The sequence below is a fragment of the Ixodes scapularis genome, unplaced genomic scaffold, assembly GCF_016920785.2.
Source record: "Ixodes scapularis isolate PalLabHiFi unplaced genomic scaffold, ASM1692078v2 PGA_scaffold2__306_contigs__length_199485367, whole genome shotgun sequence".
Lineage (NCBI taxonomy): Eukaryota > Metazoa > Arthropoda > Arachnida > Ixodida > Ixodidae > Ixodes > Ixodes scapularis.
Window position 1 is genome coordinate 30864703 of NW_024609857.1, and position 18389 is coordinate 30883091.

General features: G+C 48.7%; 1 protein-coding gene across 1 annotated transcript in view; it reads left to right on the forward strand.

The window, feature by feature from the left end:
* Window positions 1–46: 46 nt before the first annotated feature.
* The window catches only part of LOC120839275 (SR-related and CTD-associated factor 8-like), a 55766-nt gene continuing 37423 nt past the window's right edge, over window positions 47–18389 (forward strand). Inside the window, 10 exon segments of the mRNA XM_042291786.1 lie at window positions 47–187; window positions 1452–1580; window positions 2240–2401; window positions 3512–3620; window positions 4587–4750; window positions 7689–7871; window positions 9546–9688; window positions 12237–12435; window positions 16627–16797; window positions 17815–18104. Coding sequence (XP_042147720.1) covers window positions 158–187; window positions 1452–1580; window positions 2240–2401; window positions 3512–3620; window positions 4587–4750; window positions 7689–7871; window positions 9546–9688; window positions 12237–12435; window positions 16627–16797; window positions 17815–18104 — 1580 coding nt within the window. The 5' untranslated portion in view covers window positions 47–157.

The following is an 18389-nucleotide window of genomic DNA, read 5'->3' on the forward strand; positions in this document are numbered from 1 at the left end:
CGGCTCGCGATGCCGACCAATAGAATCAGAGTTAACATCTCGCTGCGAGATACCACTATTCTGAATTTCGCTCGCCATCTTGGATACTGGCGAGGACTCTTGAAGAAAGAAAACCACCCAAAACGATCAAGATATACGCCTTTAAATTCGCCTCAAGATGGAGGTTGTTAAAGCCTTCAACGGCGAGGTAAGCGATTTTTTCCCCTTTCGCGCCGAGAACGCGGACGCAGCCGATCGTTTCCGTCGTGTTTGCAACTGGCGTATGAGGCCTAACCGGCGTGTTTGCACGGCGGTGTATACTAGCCTCTCCGTTAAATAACCTTCAATCCCCGCCGTAACGCTTTTCTTGTTCGTACCGAAGCCGTCCCTAACGGAGTGAATGAACCTCGTTTTCATAATGTCCCCAAGCGCCGGCGTGACTGCAAATACGTCGTCGCAATCGGAGAGCAGAGATGTGATCGCGCTGTGTTCGCGGAGGGGACATCAGAAGGTTCGCGTCAACTGTCTGCGATCGTCTCGGCTCAGCATTCCAAAGGCTGCACGCGCACGCCGGTGACTTTTCTTTGCCGGACAACACGCTTTATTTGTAACGTCTCTTAAGTCGCCACGAGCTCGTTTAGGTCGTTTGTGCGCGGTTCTGTGTTCGCGCCGAACGCCGACGACTTGTGATCCGATTGCGAAATGCAGAGGTGCTTCTTGTCTGTCGTCTTTACCGATGAGTTTGGTGAACTAATCATCGCTTATCGCACGTCTCGACAAGCGAATTAATTGTTACCGCCTCTGTTGGTACGCATCTCGTTTTTGCGTGGTGTTCATTCATTGAAATAAACTACAGCTGTACTTTAAATTTCTTTGTGCATATATAATTGACGCTAATAGATTTGAATAAGTAAAACTAGAAAAAAAGAAAGAAAAATGAGGTGTTTAGCGTCCAGATTGCTGTCCATGTTGATCTCTATTTAACACCAACGTTCGTTCTATACAGTGCAGTAGCGAAATTGACGTCCTTGATTTACATGAAGAATCAGGAATGCTTTTGTGACTTCTAAGTATATGACCTCCGACTCATCTACGGTTTCATTGCAACATGTCACAGATGCTACGCAAAGTGCACATTACCCCTGTGTCACTGTGTTTGTGGTAGCGTAGTACAAGACTATGCATGCATGGCTTACTTTTCAATAGGGAATAGGCCAGGCAATTTTAGCAATCAACGACTTGTATTGATGTAGCTTGGTCTGGAACGCTATTGTGTTATCCTCTGCAAACATTCCTTCTCTAGTGTTATTTTTTTTTTGTCTTAGAAGTGTCGCTTGAGGGAAAGTGATAAGCAGGAATGACCACTGACACTTTGGAATGGTGTTTCCCGAAACGTTTGACAACATTACTCTCGACAAATCGGAACATCCTGAACACCCTGCATGGGCTCATTCTGCTTCTTTTCCCTGCAGCTTTCCTCGCTGTATGAAGGCAAGCCTCCCATCTCGAAAGCCAAGATGACAGCAATTACAAAGTCTGCCATCAAGGGCATCAAATTCTACAAACACATAGTTCAGAGCGTGGAGAAGTTCGTTCAGAAGGTACGTGGGCCTACCTAACTTTCCGTTTTCCTGTGGGGAGGGTTGGTGACTCGATTGACGGCGAGCTGGTCACTATTGGCATGCCTAAAGAGGGTACGACAGCTGAGCAGCTTCGCGTTTCTATTCATCGAGTGCCTCAGAAAGTGATCTGCAACAGTAGAGTATTTATATTGGTTACCTTGCAGCCACTGCTCGGCTGTGTAACGAGCTTGGTGCTTAAACATTGCTCTGCCGTGTTTGTTTGCTCAGATGCTTGTGTTTCAGAGTGTAGAACATCTATGATGATGTGAAGGCATCCTTTTTTTTTTTATTATTAAGACATGGCTGATAATATTTTTATGAATTTACTTTGTTTACACAGTTGAAATGACATTACATCCTTGTGACAGTATTGTGTGTCAAAAACAAGACAATAACCACACAATAATCAGAAAACAAGAGAAATGCAAGATATACAGAAATGTAGCATATTTGAGCAAAAGTTAACATATTACTATTACTGCTGAAAACAGAACGAGTGAGTTGTAACTAGTGAATGATTAAAAAGAGTAGAACTGTAACAGTAAATTGCAGAGCTCCTTTGGGGTGTGTCAAGTAGTAGCCGGGAGCTGCTTCTGCGGCCGAGATTGACGCCTCTCTTTCATCCTGTTCCATTGCAGTGCCGGCCCGAGTACAAGGTTCCAGGCCTGTACGTTGTGGACTCGATTGTGCGCCAGTCGCGGCACCAGTTTGGCCAGGAGAAGGATGTGTTTGCGCCCCGGTTCACCAAGAACATCCACAACACCTTCCAGCACCTCTTCAAGTGCCCCGTGGAGGACAGAGTAAGGGCACGCCGACGTTTTGCTCACCTTCCACAACCTGTGGTTTTTAGACTACCCGGCCTGGAATCTTTTCCTAGGGACAAACTTAAGCACCGGAGGCACACTGCCAATGTTAGGAGTCAACCAATCGGATCGCTCGCAACACCTAAAGAAACATTTTTTTTTACTTTTACCTAAATCAGTGCCATTTAGTGGTGACAGGAATAACTATTGTAAAATCCCGTAGGGGCGCCCAACCAAAATGAGGAGAAAAATAGCAAAAAACATGAGGTGAGCTATCTTTGGGGATGAGGCAGCAAAACTTTATCAGAAATTCATGATAAACTTAAAGGGCACCCGCTACAAACCACGCAACACAGGAACCAATACCGCAGATTGCGCAGTTGATGCGATTCTTGTCGGCATGAGGTCGGACGGGAATAGGAGTTGGGTGACATTCCTGACTTTTTACGTTGCAGACATTTAACCAGAAAAACAGGATGTCTGATCTCTCGAGCGAGGGTGCTTTCACGGGATTTTACGGTATATTCATGGGCAACTTTCTGTGGCATTTCACAAGAAGTGAAGAGTGCTTGTGCATAGCCTCGATCGGTGCCTGTGTGCCTATAGTTTTTGACTGCATAGACCCCGTGTATATAGGGCAGGAACCGCCCATGTTTTCAGGCCTGTAAGTAGCCTATGTTAAGGACTGTGATGCAGGGTAAGCATGAACAAACATTCGGTCGACACTTGGCAGGCCGAACGTTGCGAAGGCTTGCACTTGGGGCTGGTTCGCATATTTGCGTTTGAACTGAACAGAAGGTTTCGCAGTATCTTAGAGCTCAAATCGGTGCCCTATCTTTGAAAAATGCTTGCATCTAACACTGTCAGAATTATTTCGATGCTACGGCAAAAGAATGACGCGTGAAAAATTACTCGACGGATAGTGCTGGTCTGTTTTTATTGTCTTGGGCAGTCGTGACTATTTGACACGCAATCGGTCGCGCTTGGATACGAATGTGTGGATCAGATTTTATGCGGGCTCTAAGGTTTTGCGAGGTAAACTTTACGTAGCAGTGCATTGGTCATTGCGTGTTGCGAGAGGTTCACTCCTCTTTCTTCCGCTCGCAGCCCAAGATTGTGCGGGTGCTCAATCTGTGGCAGAAGAACCAGGTGTTCCCCCCCGATGTCATCCAGCCGCTTTTGGACATGGCGAGCCCCAGTGCGGTGTTGGCGGCAGGTGAGCGTCCCATTTTTGTCTACTTCTTCATCCCTGTTTGTTCGGCACTTCCATCCAAAGGTAAAGTGTCTCAATCCCGTGTTGCGCGAGTTGGGCTGGACCCAATTGACCCGGTTTTGCTGCGAAAACAGGAAGACCGTAGTCGCCAGTGCCTTTGTTTTGACGATTTTTGTTTAAAATGCTTTCTAATCAGGTTGTACGGACACGCATTCAGGACCACCCTAGTCTTGCTCAAAGCAACCATTCGTTACGTCTTTGGCAAAAGAACCTAAATTTTTGATCGTGGACATACTATTTGCAAGCCAAAGAAAGTCTTCGATTAAAATAAAAATTAAAAGGCGATATAAAATAAAAAAATTCTTTAAGTGCGGCAAGTGGTATTAATGTCCCTGTTCTCTGAACATCCCACTTCGAGAAAAAAAAAAAAACAAGTTCCTTTTCCTCCAGACCTCGCAAGGTAAGCCCTAAAACAAAAATCTCCACGGGCGCATAACGATGTAGCTAAGAGGTCATAATTTCGCTATAAACATGATCATCGGGCTTCCAACATGGTTGGGAAGAGCAAGGTGTGGCATGGTCACTTCGGATGGCGAGGCAGACATCAAACAAAATGAAGGAGATATATATAACTGGCGAATGACTAAGGAGGCAGGCGGGACGGTTCAAGTTACACATTGAACACCCTAAGTGAAGGACGACACAGCAAAATGGGGCACGCACAACGGGTCTTGACCGAGACCGGTTGTTAGTGTCCCCTCTTTGTGTCACACTTCGTCTCGGGCTTTCAATGTGGGAAGCATTATTTTACCACCCTACAACAGTCCTGTACAAGAAATAGTGAAACAAGTACAAAAAACCGAATAGAATGCTTTATTATTTGCCACCCACGCTGGCGTGAGCTTAAGGCGCAAATAGGGTTGTATACTTTTCACGATTACCCCATTTGACGTGACATCTGACGCACAGGGGACATGAGCGAGGGGCCCGACATGGGCCTGGACTCGAAGCCCCCCAGCAAGGCGGCGATGGACCAGATGGCCTCCTGGAAGGGCTGGAACCTGGGAGGCAACAGCGTCCAGGACAATGCCTCCGCCCCTCCACAGGAGACCAAGACCTACGCCCTGACGCAGGTGAGCGGGCGCACTTAAGGGAGGAGGTGGGGAATAAATATGAAATTTCTTATTTCTAGAGATGTCTGAACGAAATTTACAGAATGTGTTTATAGCACAGACATAAGAGTAACTGCAAAGTTTCATGGAGCTGTGCATATTATTTCTCAAGTTACAAATATTTATCAAAATCGTCCATATGCATTCCTTATCCCAGGTCTGGAGAATTTGAAAAAGGTAGTAGCGGCGTAAAATTTGTTATGATGACCCCTGGATACATTCCCCAGGGCATAACAGAGCCCTTTTTTTAAATTTCTTTGTTGAAAAATTTTAACGCAACTTTGAATTTTGTGTAGTCAATGAAACCCACATTCACCAAATTTCATTTTTTTATTATAAATTTTTAGTACAGTTTTCTAAAAAAAGGGCTCTGTTATGCCCTCACAAAGTTATTAGAGAACAGAATAAAAAAGACAGCACAAAAATCCATTCATCAGTTCCTGAGATATCGCTGGGACGAGCAGCCACGACAGTAAAAAAATCCATTCTGAGAAAACAGCACTTGAAAGTTGCACGCAGATTTTCAGCTTTAGAATGACCGTGCAGAATAATCAGAAGTGTTCTTGCGCACTTTCTTCTTGTTCCGCCTTTCCGAATTCTCTTGATGTCGTTTGCTGGCCTTATGCAGACGTAGGACATCTTTCTCGGCAGCTCGTTGGACGGCTAGATGGGTCGGCTGAAGTCCCACTGCAACCGATATTTCTGCAGTTGCCTTGTAGCAGCCGGCGTTGAACCTCAACACCGCTTCATGCAGTGCAGTTTGCTGGCATAGCTCCAAGTTCGGCTTGAGCAATATCACAATTTCTAACTTCTGCTTCGATCTCCTCACGTGTCAGGAAATGCGTCCGCAGATGGGTGCTAGAAGACGCGCTCCTACTTGTCGCGGCAGGCGGAAGACGGGCGCTGGGACCCGCGATCTTGGGAGGAACCACAACGGTCGGCATGCTCGGTACTCCAGGCGTGAGCGGGGCGATGCGTTCTTCCTCGACGACAGCCGATGGCACAGAAAATCCATCACTGGAAGTGTTGACGCGATGATCATTGACGGCACGCCGTGCAGAAACTTCCAACTTCGCCATTCGCACTAACTTCATGGACCGCTTCCGCGCGCCAAACGCGTGCACCGTCTTGTACTTCGAACCCCGCATTGTGTGCGACCACGAAACAGACGGGCACGCTACACGAAACTACTCAAAGAAAGTTCGGAAAACGATCGTAAAGATGGCGAAAAACGAAGTGGAGCTGATAAAGCAAGAGCGCGTGCAAGCAGACCACTACCAAAAGCAGACGACGCAAGCGGCAACAGCAGGAGAAACAAAGGAGGAGAGCGCTCCGCGCGGAGAAATCGCGTCCCAGCCAATAGCAGTCGCGCGCTCCCCCGCACGCTCCCCGAGCGCGCGCTCTGTCCAATCGCGTTCTTGTGATTGCAACATGGAAGAACGGCGACCACGCCGTAACCACGCGGCCGACGCCATTTTGGGAGCTGGCAAAAAAAAGAGAAAGAATTCATGTTCAAAACAAGACTAAGATGGCGGCCGTCGGCCCAACGCGTCGAAAATGGCGAGCGCGCGAAGTTGGGGTTGATTTTGACGTTTGACCGTCACTTGGATGCTATTCAGGCCTTGTAAATAATTGTTTTAAATATTTCCCCGTTGTATTTGGTGCTGATAATTACAGAGAAGGTAGTTTATGAGATATACAACCGAAAAATAAGGTTTTCTAAAATTCAACTTTTTCGCGATTTTCCGGTTTTCAAAGCCCGCGTCCCCCCTTAAGTCGGAGATCACGGCGACCCCGGTCTAGAACGAGGTCATGAGTCGACCTAGGTCGTGCACGTCGTGCGAGAACTTAGATGTGGAAGGGAGCAGAGCTCGATGGACGTGAGCGTCTTCTATTAGAAGTCCCGGGCATGAGCCGTATCAGAACGGAGAAAGGAGCTCGATGTAGGGGAAACAAACTGTAGCGAAGTTGCAAGTCGGGTTAGCCGGCGTGTGAAGGGACGGGGAAATTTTAGACGAGGGCTGCACCTACCTACTCCGGCCTCTGGTGACTCGAGTCTGTTGTGTGCAATGCAGGTTCTTAGAAAGACGCGTGTGCGACACCGCACGGGCATCATTGTTGTCGCCGAATTTGGAAGAATATGGCGCGAGATAAAAGAAGAAAAGCGTTGCCTTACGGAAGTACGGAATCTGGCAATGTGAGCTGGCCCGGCGGCGTTCGGGCCGGGGCGGCATAAAGGTTGTGCGGGGAGCCCGGGTAAAGAGGTAAGAATGGACTGCCACGTTTTGTATTGCTGTAGTGTGGCATTTGGTTTTATCGCTGGGGGGTGCGGGAGGCAGTTCGTGTAGCATTTTACCCCCTTTTTTTTTTTGGCAGTCACTAAACTGGGCCAGCTTATAATGTTATGGATAGAAAAGGGTGGACGAATGTAGAAAGTAAATGTTTAATTAGACAAACTTATGCCTATGAACTTGGATGAAAAAATACAACGCATCATGCGTCGGCGACGGAAGGGTGACGGCCCCGAAGCAGCATATTAGTGCTGCTCATATGCACGCTGTACCTTCGGAAGCGTTCCGAACCAGTACACTCGGTCACAACCGAGAAGGAGTCGAAAGAGTTCCGATTAATAAAAGCGAGGTATTGTCCTGGAAGGGTTTGATCCCATTTTTTCCGCATGGCAGCCGCAAGCATTGCCAACTTTGCCAAGCCTGCAGCAGTGCTCCATCCCACTGTACCTCCAGCAAACCCCGCATACTATATTCTTTTGATTTAGTGCTGATTGTCTGTCTTTTGTGAGAAAGCGAGCATGCATTCTGTGTGCTGGGTAGAAGTTAGTGAAGCTTAGGGACAGTTGCTGTGGTACCATACTCAGCCGAGCGCACCTTGACCTTCCCAGGAGAACTTGAACCTGGCCCTGGCAGCAGAGGCGGAAGGCGCGAGCGCCCCGGACCCCGAGATGCTGGTGAAGCTGCAGAGCCTGGCGTCGCAGCTGCTGGGTGCGAGAGCGCTGGGAAGCGGGAACGCCATCGCCGAAGAGAAGCCCAGTCAGCCCTCGGCCCCGGCCGTCAAGTTCAACAAGGTACCAGGGCCGCAGAGTAGCCGAGCAAAAGTACTCAAGGGCAGCATTATCAGTTCTTCCTATTAATGTTCAGTAAATGCTTCTTGGTTCTGTTGACATAGATGCGAATTGACATTGATTTAGTACTCAATCAAAAGGAAGCAGTGTCCACCACTTTTCTGCAGTAGGAACCGAGCTGTTGGGTCAGCTGCCGCGACACACCTCGATATTGTGGGATATTTTAAAACTAATTGGGATTTAGCTTGGTCACTTTTTATTGCTACTAACTGTAGGTCTAATACAGTATAGACCACTTACAACGTAACCGCTTATAGTGCAGGACCGGGTATAACGCGGTTTTTTTAAACCACCGGTTCGCCTCCCATAGAACTCCACGTAATTGCATACCGCTTAAAATGCAGGCGCGCGATGGGAAATACCGGTTATAGTGCGGTTTCTGGCACAGCCCGCCGACCGCGCCGACGACCGGAGCAGCGAGCACGCTTCCCTGTGTGACACCAGATAACGGCGCTGACGGCGCGAGACGAGCCGCAAGGCCGCAAGCGGCACACGCGGGGCAAGGAGGTTGCTGGAAGAAGCGGGGGAAGCAAAGAGAGAAACTTCAGTTGCCATAGCGACGAAGGGACGCACGCACGTATCGTTCACGTGCGTGCGTCCCTCCGCTGCGTTGGTCGAGGACAAGTGTTCGCGCGCGTTGCATGCCGGTCGCGCAGCCGGCGCAGCTGCTTCTATCCGCGAACATGGCGTCGGTTGTGATCGTCGATGTAGACGGCGTTCATCTCATCGCGTAAAAGCGCTATCCTTGACTGTGGATTTTCGTTGTGTGTCGCTATGATAACCCAGCACGTACTAGACGGGAAGATCCATCTACTCGTGCGACGATGTCGTGGCGGCGCTCTCAAGACGACAGAAACGCCCGTGTCGTCGTGTTTGTTTACTTCGACTACAGTGGTGATTTCTAAGCATTTGTGTCCTCGAACATCGCCCGGATTTCTTATTTGGCGCATTTCATGCATGTGCTCAAGTTAAAGGTATTACTGGCGCGTACCGTATGAAGGATGCGAATTTTCACGCGTTTTCGTCTCCGGAGAAAAGTGATTAGGGTTAGCAATCCTGAACGCTCGCTACGTCCGTCCGCAACCCGCGACGCCGTTAAAAGGCTGCGCCAGGCAAAAACCGCTCATTTCTTTCAAAATGTGTGATACACTTGAGACTGTACTAGTCTGGTGAAATAAAGGCTCTCCTCAAAGTAAGCTTTATTTTTCATCTAGCATAAAATAAATTCTTTTACAAAGGTAAGTTGTCTCATGACATGTATTTTGGCCTGAAAAATTGATGTTTTGGTTATAGCGCGGTACCGCTTATAGTGCGGATTTTCGCGACTCCCGCGACATACGTTATATGCGGTCTACACTGTAACAATACATTTATTAGGATGTTACTGCATTTGTAACTCAATTACATCTGGAGTAAGAAAGGTGCGGCTCCAGCTGGAGTAAAAAAGGTGCGGGCTCCAGCAGAACTACGGTTTATTATGGCACATACTCTGGAAGCTAGTGTCAGTGCAATTCACAGACTTCCAATTCAATGTTTGTGCTGCAAATCGAGGAACAGGCTTGAGAGTCTGGTATGAAAACGGGTGCCAGTATTCACTTTTCGTTCTTGCCCTCCCAGAAACTGCTGGACTTTGACTACGGGGACGAAGAGGAAGAGGAGGAGGAGGAACCTGTGGAGGAAACGAGCACCCTGGCCCCACCCGAGACCAACCTGGAGGACTCCGGAGGACGGCCTTCAGAACCCAATGCTCTGGCACTCAGGTGAGTCGGCAGCCTGGTGACCATGGCTCGTACCCGAGGCTTCTAAAAGGGCCCTAGCCTCTGCTCTCCTAGTCTCTGCTCTCAGAATACGGCGTCAAGGTGCCAGCCGCTGAGCTTCCAATTTGAACCGCCTCCGTGGCGTTGGGGTTTCGTTTTGGCCTCCGGGTGTGGGTGGTTCAAACCCTGGGTGGTCCCTTCCTCAGGGAGTCTTTGAGGTGTTACTTATAGTATAAGTTGCCACGTGGAGATAAAACCTCAATATTTCCTTTTTTACAGCGATAGCTGTTATTGGCTCTTCCCATTACTGGAAATGGTTCCCGTTGATGGGATAGTTGGCGATGTTAGGGCGTCCGTCGCTCGCTCACATGCTCCGGAACAAAAAAAAAAAAAAAAAAAGCGTTCGAAATTTGTTGTACCCGATTGCCCACTGCACGCTACAAAAATACGGAGAAATTGCCTATAACAAAATGCCGTTATAGGACCGTCAATGTTAAAAGCTTGTTGATGGGAGACGCGCATTCACGCGGTCCAGAAAAAGAAGCAAAAATGTTTGAACCAAATTGGTCGGATGTCTATTTTGCTCCGAACACTTCTGTTGATGCATCCACTGGTGCGTGAATGCGACACCTTTGCCCAACGGCTTCGCTGGGATGTGTCGCAGCTATTGCTGTGACTCTACTGTAGATTAACACAAAACTGCTCAATTCTTTTTTTTTTTTTTTCCTGTATTTGTTGTGGAATACAAAATCAAACTGTAACTGGACAACACCATTGGATGACTTGACGTTGGAGACCCCAGAAGTCAGGTGGGTCGTTTGATTCCCTGCTACTGTGCATACTATTTCTGCTTTCCCTTGGCTTTTCGGTGTACATCTAATGTGCAACATCGGCAGGTGTGGTCCTAAAAGTTGTGTTTTATATGGATTCCAATACAGTAATCCTTCGCTATAACGAAGTCAGCGGGACGACAAAAAAAATTTGATATAGGTGGTAGCTCGATAGAGCCAAGAAAACAGTGCTAGCAGCCTTGAAGGTAGACAGGAACACTACGGTACACTTCGACTGTATTTTCAATCAAACAAACCTTTATTATGAACATCTCGCGGCAGCTTTACTGAGTAAAAATATAGTTAAGTTGAGTTTGCCGATTATTTCATCCGGGCATCAGTTCTCCTCGTCTCCTCGAACTGCTCCAGGCATCGCAAGAGCACAATCACCGCCGCTGCACTCCACTTGGTTTCGAAGTAGGAGGTTTCACGTCTCCGCAGCCATTGCGTTTCCTGAGGTGTTTCCCCGACGCTGCTTCATGTTTACCCTGTCCGCTTGCAGGGTCTGCGATTTCAGTATCCAGGGCAGGAGCAATAATGGGAACGTCCGCTTTGACAAGTGCGAACAAATCAAAGTTGTCCTCGGTGGCTTTGCCAACATGTTTTCACACGCTCTTGTAGAGAGTTTTACAGCTCTTGGAATCATGCGCCGGCTCGGCAAGCATGCTCGCAAACGAAGGTCCATTGGCGTTCTTTCATTTTCGGTTTGAAAGGCTTCTCTTGCATGAGAAGCTTCTTGAACCCGTGCAATACGTTGCTTGTTCTGCAAAATGGTGGACAGTGTCAAACAGCCGATGCCGGAATGTTGAATTCTTTGGCCATTTCGGACTAGGGCCAGCCACGTTTCTTAACTTCGCAGATCTAAGCGACTTTTAGGAAACACTCTCAATCTCCCATACAGTGCACGTTCGCATATGGTACGCCGTAAGTGGGTCTGCGCAAGTGCGTATCGGTGGCCTTTGAAGGGATGATTTCCTCTGGGCTCCATAGCTCCCTTGACCCGATTCCGACATGAGTCGGGCAGCGTCGGGCACCATCGGCCACAAGTCCCATGAGTAGCGTTGGAACGTGGACGCTGCGCCACCGCTCTGCCGCTCCCTTTTCGCATTGGCGCATTGGCATCGAAAGCGGAATTCTGTGCGGTGTGCTGTGCCCTCCATCACCGTTTACTCCATTTCCTTGTTTGCCGTCTTCCCAGTTTGCCGTTTGCCTCGGTGAAGAAGGGGGAGGGAACGCAAGGGTGTCCGTGCGCCCCAGTGGGAGTTTGCGTGCTTTTAGCGGTGTGACCTTCGTAATAAGCGTGAAGGGGGCGCCGATACACTTAAAATAATCCGGTTAAAAATGCATGCATTTTGGTTGGGACCACGTTAAACATAGATAAAAGCAATAATTTGAAAAAAAGCGATTTCATTGTAACGAGGTATGACTCTATATTTTATTAATAATGTGCTCAGTCATGCGACTCAGCCACCGATCCACTATGGGCCTCGAAGCAACTCTCCGAGGGAATTGTCTTTGAATGAGCCGACAGCAACCCTTTTAAAGCTCGAAATAGTTATACTTGTATAGATAAATACGCTTGAAAGGCAAAAACTCGAGGAGGGGGATTAAGCATTTTGCAACTCAGTGCAGAAGGGCTGTGGGAACAAGGTGCACGCTTCTCGCACTACTTTGACTGAATAGACCGATCACATTCTTTATTCCCTTTTCTCGCCTGCCAGCATGGCTCAGAACCTGCTGAACAATCCAGAGTTGCTGAAGCAGCTGCAGCAGATGCAGCAGACCCTTCAGCAGACGGAGGTGCTCAGGGGCTCGGAGACGTCGGCCGCCCCCGCAGCCCCTTCGTCGCTCGGCACGGCCGCCCTTCCCCAGTGCTCGGAGACTGGCAAGGCGCCCTCCCCTCATCCGCAGACCCCGCAGGTGAGGCCCCCTTCACAGGGCACGACCCTTTTTTCTTCGGAACGGGAACCGTACGTGGCTTGCACTGACATCAAAACGGCGGCCATGTGGGTGCTTGCTCTTAAAACGTATGTTCTGCAACATACGTTTCGCATCGTAGAATTTGTTGTTCTCGGCAAAAACAAAAGGTGACCACCGGTTTGATGGGGTGACGTCGTGTGCAAGTGATGTATAGACTTTCTTTATGCGGGTGTCTCCATTTTGAAAGGAAAAACTTATGGTATGCGGGAAAACATTGTTTTGCTCTCGCTACGCCCCTGGAGAGTTTTCGTTGCAGACGTAGCTTATTTTATACTATTTCTGCTTTCCATTGACTTTTCGGTGTACATCTAATGTGCAACATCGGCAGGTGTGGAGAAACAGGCGTAAGCTCAATAAATGATACTGGACTCGGAAGTTGGATATCCTGTAAGGACTAGGATCCCTGCCTCACGCGAGCGGCCGGGATTGCAGGCCGATGCAAAACAATGCGTTCTAATGTAACCCTTAAAAGAAAGGAGCCAATGAATAAAGTCTCGAAGAGGTGTAAAAGAAAACCAATCTCACTGAAGGGGCGCCCTGTTCAATGAGATTGGTCGGGGAAAGGGGGGGGGGGTGGAATGCAGGCTTTTTCAAAGAGGCCATCCTATGCTATGTTCACCTTTAAGCTGGCACTGCGGTGGAAAATAAGTTCTCATTAGATTAGTTGTTTCGTCTATCTTTCGCCACGTGGGGCCAGGTGATAAAATGAAGCTTGTTGATTGGTCTGATGAGGGCATATCTCTCACTGCATGGTCATCTTAGGGGTGAATGGGGTATAACTCAAGTGATAAGTAGCAGTGGGGCAACCCATCATGGTGAAGCAGGGGAGGTTTTGTCTATTATTATTAAAGGAACCATTAAATGTCCTTTTTATTTTTGCCAAATAACTTTTACATTGAACCTTCATTGTTCACTTAACGCCGAACAGGCATCCGTTTTCGTTTTGGTTTATTAACTTCTACATCAAAATTATCGACATATCTAGTTTTTCTTCCTCTCCAACTCGCCGCAAAACAAGCCGTGGCGTAATTTGGACGGTTGTGACATACTTTGTCACCGGAACCGGAACTTCTCTCGTCGGTAGGAGAATGGGAATGTTAGCAGTGAGCTGGCGGTGTGCCGGTAGGTTTCACCACAGGGTTTTACTGCGCTGATGGCGCCGATGCCACCGACATATTTTCCGAATCGGCGCCTCTCATCACCGCGATAGCCATGGACACATCGCAGTTGAGCGAAATTCAGTTAGATATGTAGCGCTAGAGCAACAGCATGAAACTGGTCCTATACTCTGGTACGCCTTTTGGAAAGTATGCCGACTCTTCCGACGAAGACTTCAGTTCCTTGTCGGAATCAGACAAGGAGTGGCGACTCCAATGTACGGAATGTTTCAAGCACACTCGGATGACCTTAGACCTGGGGTCCCTCAAACTGATGAGCGGCACCAGGTGCTTCAACGTGGTTCCTTGAGTGGCAAGTAGTGAAACTGCAACCGTTCCTTTTTGAGCTCCGGACTGCACAAACTGAAATTCGGGCACTTGCAACGACCGCGTTAGGTACGACTTTGTTCGTTGTGACCGGAGCGACCGAAACAACCGCTCTGCTCCGTGCATACACACTCCTGCATCCACTTCAAGAAGCGCAACAAGTCGTCAGCACGACAACCGCTTCTCCTCCGTTGTCAGCCATTTTGGTTATCACTAAAAAGAAGGGGATGCACTGTCGCTCATTGGTGTAGCAGAAAATACACAGAGTTTTCTATTTATCTATTGAATCAAGCTTTATTAACTTTCATTTTGTCAGGATAGGCTCACAGGGCAGAGTGGATAAAAAAAAAGGAAAAGATGCAGTATGCCGTCTTAGACGATCACGATTTTAAAGCAAAGTTACAACGTAACCGCTTGTAGTGTAGGACCGGGTATAACGTGTGTTTTTTAAACTTCCTGTTTACCTCCCATAGAACTCCATGTAATTACATATCGCTTAAAATGCAGGCGCACGAAGGGAAATACCGCTTATAGTGCGGTTTCTGGAACAGCCCGCCGACCATGCCGACCGACTGGTGCAGTGAGCGTGCTTCCCTGTGCGACACTAGACAACGGCGCTAGCCGCAAGCGGCACTTGCGGGGCAAGGAGGTTGCTCGAAGAAGCGGGGAGAAGCGAAGAGAGAGGCTTCAGTTGCCACAGCGACGGAGGGACGCACGCACGTGTCGTTCACGTGCGTGCGTCCCTCTGCTGTGTTAGAAACACGACCAACTTTCGTGGTAAGAAACAACTGCAACGACAGACCAATCGCAGGTTGAGGAGAAGTGTTTGTGCGACTTGCATGCCGGTCGCGGGCCGGCTTCTTCCACGACCTGTTTCTTCTATCCGCAAACATGGCGTCAATTGGGATCGTCGACGTAGACAGCGTGGTGGAAGCTCATCGTTCCGCGTAAAAGCGCTATCCTTGACTGTGAATTTTCCCCAGCACATACTAGAAGGGAAGATCCACCTACTCGTGCGGCGATGTCGTGGCAGCATTCTCAAGACGGCAGAAACGCCCGTGTCGTCGTGTTTGTTTACTTCGACTACCGTGGTACTTTCTAGGCATTTGTGTCCTCGAACATCACCCGGATTTCTTATTTGGAGCATTTCATGCCTGTGCTAAAGTTGACGGTATTACTTGGCACGTACCATATAAAGGATGCGAATTTTCACACGTTTCCATCACCTGAGAAAAGTGATTAGGGTTAGCAATCCTGAACGCTCCCAACGTCCGTCCGCTGCGCCAGGCAAAAGTCGCTTATTTCTTTCAAAATGTGTGACACACTTGAGAGAGAAGTGTACTAGTCTGGTGAAATAAAGACTTTCCTTAAACTAAGCTTTATTTTTCATCTAACAAAATAAATTCTTTTACAAAGGTAAGTTGTCTCATGGCATGTATTTTGGCCTGAAAAATTGATGTTTTGGTTATAACGCAGTACCGCTTATAGTGCGGATTTTCGCGACTCCCGCAACATACGTTATATGCGGTCTACACTGTAGTATAAATCTCGCCACACGCCTTTTCTATGATTGCAAAAGACAATGTAATCTTAGCAGAGATATAGCAACATAGAAATGTGATTTCGTGATCACATAGACATTGTGATCGTTCAGGAATGCTTTTCACTAATCACTTGGGTGATGAAAATGTGTCAAAATTCGCCTGAGCGTTTACGCTGTCTTGAGGGTGCTGCCACAACATCGCCGCTCGAGTAGATGGATCTTCCCTTTTAGGACGTGCTGGGTTATCATCGCGACACACGACGAAAATTCAGTCAAGGATGGCGCTCTATGCGGAACGATGAGCTTCCACCACGCCTACCACGTCAACGTTCAGCAGAGAGCAGGAACTGTGAAATAGCGCAAGCGCAGTCTTAACTTTGTCTTGCTTTGTTTACCCCACGATGGATGGCGCATAGCTCCGAGCATTACAAAATTTGGCAATTTCTGTCACATCGCTAAAAACAAAATGTGGATAAGAATATTCTTTAACATAATGTTATGAGAAAACGTTTGCCGGCTATTTATTGTTTATGATCGTGGCGCTGGTGAGGTAGGCTCTTATCTAATAGGCGACATGAATTTGGCTGACGTGCATTGCGGATGCATCGCAGTGAAAAGGCAGAGAGCTTTCGAAGGAAAGAAAGTATGGAAGAGTCCGCTTTCCTTTAAAAGTTCTATAGTGAAAAATTCTTTTTGCTCTATTTTTGTGTTTTGGTTTTCTTCACACCTTGTATGACATGCAGTGGATGAAATTTGATTTCAAAATCGTTTCATGGTCTCTTTAATTATAAATGCGCATAAACATGGGATTTGTTTTTTTTTTTATATATACAGGAGAAAAAAGATTGTTTGACGGTACTTGAATATTGTCGTCTGGCACCCTTGAGATCCTCAAATTCCCTCGAATGTTGGGTCAAAAGTACCGCATGAATCCCTGTAGTGGAAAAATATGGACTTGGCGTAATGTGGTGAAAAACGGGGGAAAACCATTGACCACAGCTGAGAGGACCCTGTGTTAATTTTCCGTCTGTCTGTGCTAGGTCAGATTTCCGTCCCCTCGCTCGAAATTGTTTTACACTATGCTGGGCATCTCGGGTTGTTCAGGGGCCGGACGGGCAGCCACTGGCGACAACCGCGGGGTACCTGACGGCCTCGGCCTCGGTGGTGAACTCCCTGGCGCCTGCGGTGAGCTCTGGGCTTTCCCAGCTTTTCCAGACAGACTTTGCGGGGGCCTCTGGTGCTCCTTTGCTGCCCGAATCTCTGAGCCAGCTGAACGTGAGTCCCGGCTGGCGTCCGCACCGCCTGGGCCTATTCATCCTAGAGCCACTCTAGATGCTCCTGAAGAGAGCAGGGTAGCGCAAACTCTAGCAATGTCTTTCGGCAACAGGCAGTAGACTGCACTGCGGACCTGAGTTTGCTCTTGATTGAAAGGAGGTCGGGACAGAACCGGGTCTAGCTCGCTTTCCGGGGACTGTGCAGTACGAGAAACTGTTTTTAACGTTAGAATCCAAAACAATCGGAGCGGCAGTGATCATGGTGACAACGTGCCTGGTTTCGAACGCCGTCGCATCGAGATACGACGGCCTGCACAGCTACCTTGCAACAGCGAAACTTGCGGTCTCTTGTGCCTTTACAATAAAGGCCTTTGGACTCAGCATACCACACGTGCTTTCAACCTTTTCAACCCTTTCCAAAAGCGGACGAGAAATGGCTGCGAAATGTTTTATCTGCCCGAGTAAAAATAGTCTCGGCATCTCCCAAGGGCGTTTTAAATGCATGGTATTTAGGACGCCTTTGTGCGCGTCTGCCCGAAAACGCAGTTTGTCGCGCACCGCATCAAGCGGATTGCCCGTGAACTGGCGTGCTTACTGCCGGTTTGTCGCCGTGGGACCACAACTGGCTTCAGGTTGCTTGTGGCCCAGTACACTCGTTTTGCAGCCGCGTCCCTCGCTCCTCCCTCTTCACCTTGCTCTACCCTTGATCGTCGCTCCCGTGCCGCTTTGGCAGTGCACAAATCTCGCAAGCTAGAGCCGGTGGCAGCAAAGCATGCTCCGCTTTGCTGCCACCGGGTGCACGCCAAAGGAAGTCGCGCTCTAAGAACAGCCGCCGATTGCGTGCGGAGTGTGCAGTTTACAAATTGGACGCGAAACACAAAAGTGCCAAGAGCTGGCCCTAAAAGTGCCCCGAATTAAAAAGTTTACGCACATGCAATAGCGTTTTTTGTGTGGACATGCCTCACGGCTTTCATGTTTCTCACCATATCACCGGCGGCTGTTGATCTGCCTTTTCCAGATGCCCCTTTACCCGCCGGCGATGGCGATGCCTCAGGGGGTCCCCTACGGGGCCGGTGCAATAGGGCCGGACGCCGTGTCCCAGGGGTACCCGCCGGCCCCGCAAGGTGTGCTGGCCCCCCCCATGGGCGAGCTCTCCGGCCTGGAGGGCGTGCCCATGCCCCCCGTGGCCGGCGTGGCCCCGCCCGCGTACCTGAGTGGGGGCGACATGGACGAGCGCTGCACTGTCTTGGCGCCCGGCGGAAGGGACCTGGACCTCAGGACAGGGGGTCTGTCCCCTCCCAGGGACAGGTGGGGGTTCGCTGTTGTTTGCTAAGCTCTTCCGCAGCAGGCTGGTTTGGACCTACCGTGTTAGCACGATTGTGACGCAACCCAATTGTAACTTGCGGGTATATTTAGCACTCAAAGATTCTGCAAATAATTTGATGGCGATTGTATTGTGCAGGTAAAAGAAAGGAAGGCTGAATACATACCTCGTACAACAGCTTCTATGAAATGCACGCCAATATGAAAATAAATGCCGTACACTAGTCGCCTTTTTCGGAGTTTGACGACGGTTTTTCGGTGTTCGCAAAG